Source organism: Fulmarus glacialis, unplaced genomic scaffold (assembly GCF_000690835.1).
Source record: "Fulmarus glacialis isolate BGI_N327 unplaced genomic scaffold, ASM69083v1 scaffold42334, whole genome shotgun sequence".
In the NCBI taxonomy this organism is placed as follows: domain Eukaryota; kingdom Metazoa; phylum Chordata; class Aves; order Procellariiformes; family Procellariidae; genus Fulmarus; species Fulmarus glacialis.
In genome coordinates, this window is record NW_009210657.1 from 1 (window position 1) to 257 (window position 257).

Here is a 257-nt window from a genome sequence, read left to right on the forward strand (position 1 = left end):
CGAGCTCCGCTGCCCCTTCTGCCGCCGGCACAGCCCGGTGCCCAGTGGGGATGTGCAGCAGCTGCAGGACGACTGCGAGGCACTGGCACTGCTGACAGGCCGTGAGCGGGCCAAGAAGCGGGGTCTCCCCCGGTCCCCTGAGGTCCTCCTCTGCCCCAGCGTGCTGGAGCCTGTGCCCAGCCCCGACTGCCTGGTTGTCACCATCCTGGAGGTGCCAGAGGATGTGGCCCCGCCGGACGGCCTGGGCAGGCTGGAGG

General features: G+C 71.6%; 1 protein-coding gene across 1 annotated transcript in view; it reads left to right on the forward strand.

The window, feature by feature from the left end:
* Positions 1-13: 13 nt before the first annotated feature.
* The window catches only part of LOC104076393 (E3 ubiquitin-protein ligase RNF182-like), a gene marked incomplete at its 5' end in the record, with an annotated part of 516 nt that continues 272 nt past the window's right edge, over positions 14-257 (forward strand). Inside the window, one exon of the mRNA XM_009577237.1 lies at positions 14-249. Within this exon, the coding sequence (XP_009575532.1) occupies positions 14-249 (236 nt within the window). The remainder of the gene's footprint in view (positions 250-257) is intronic.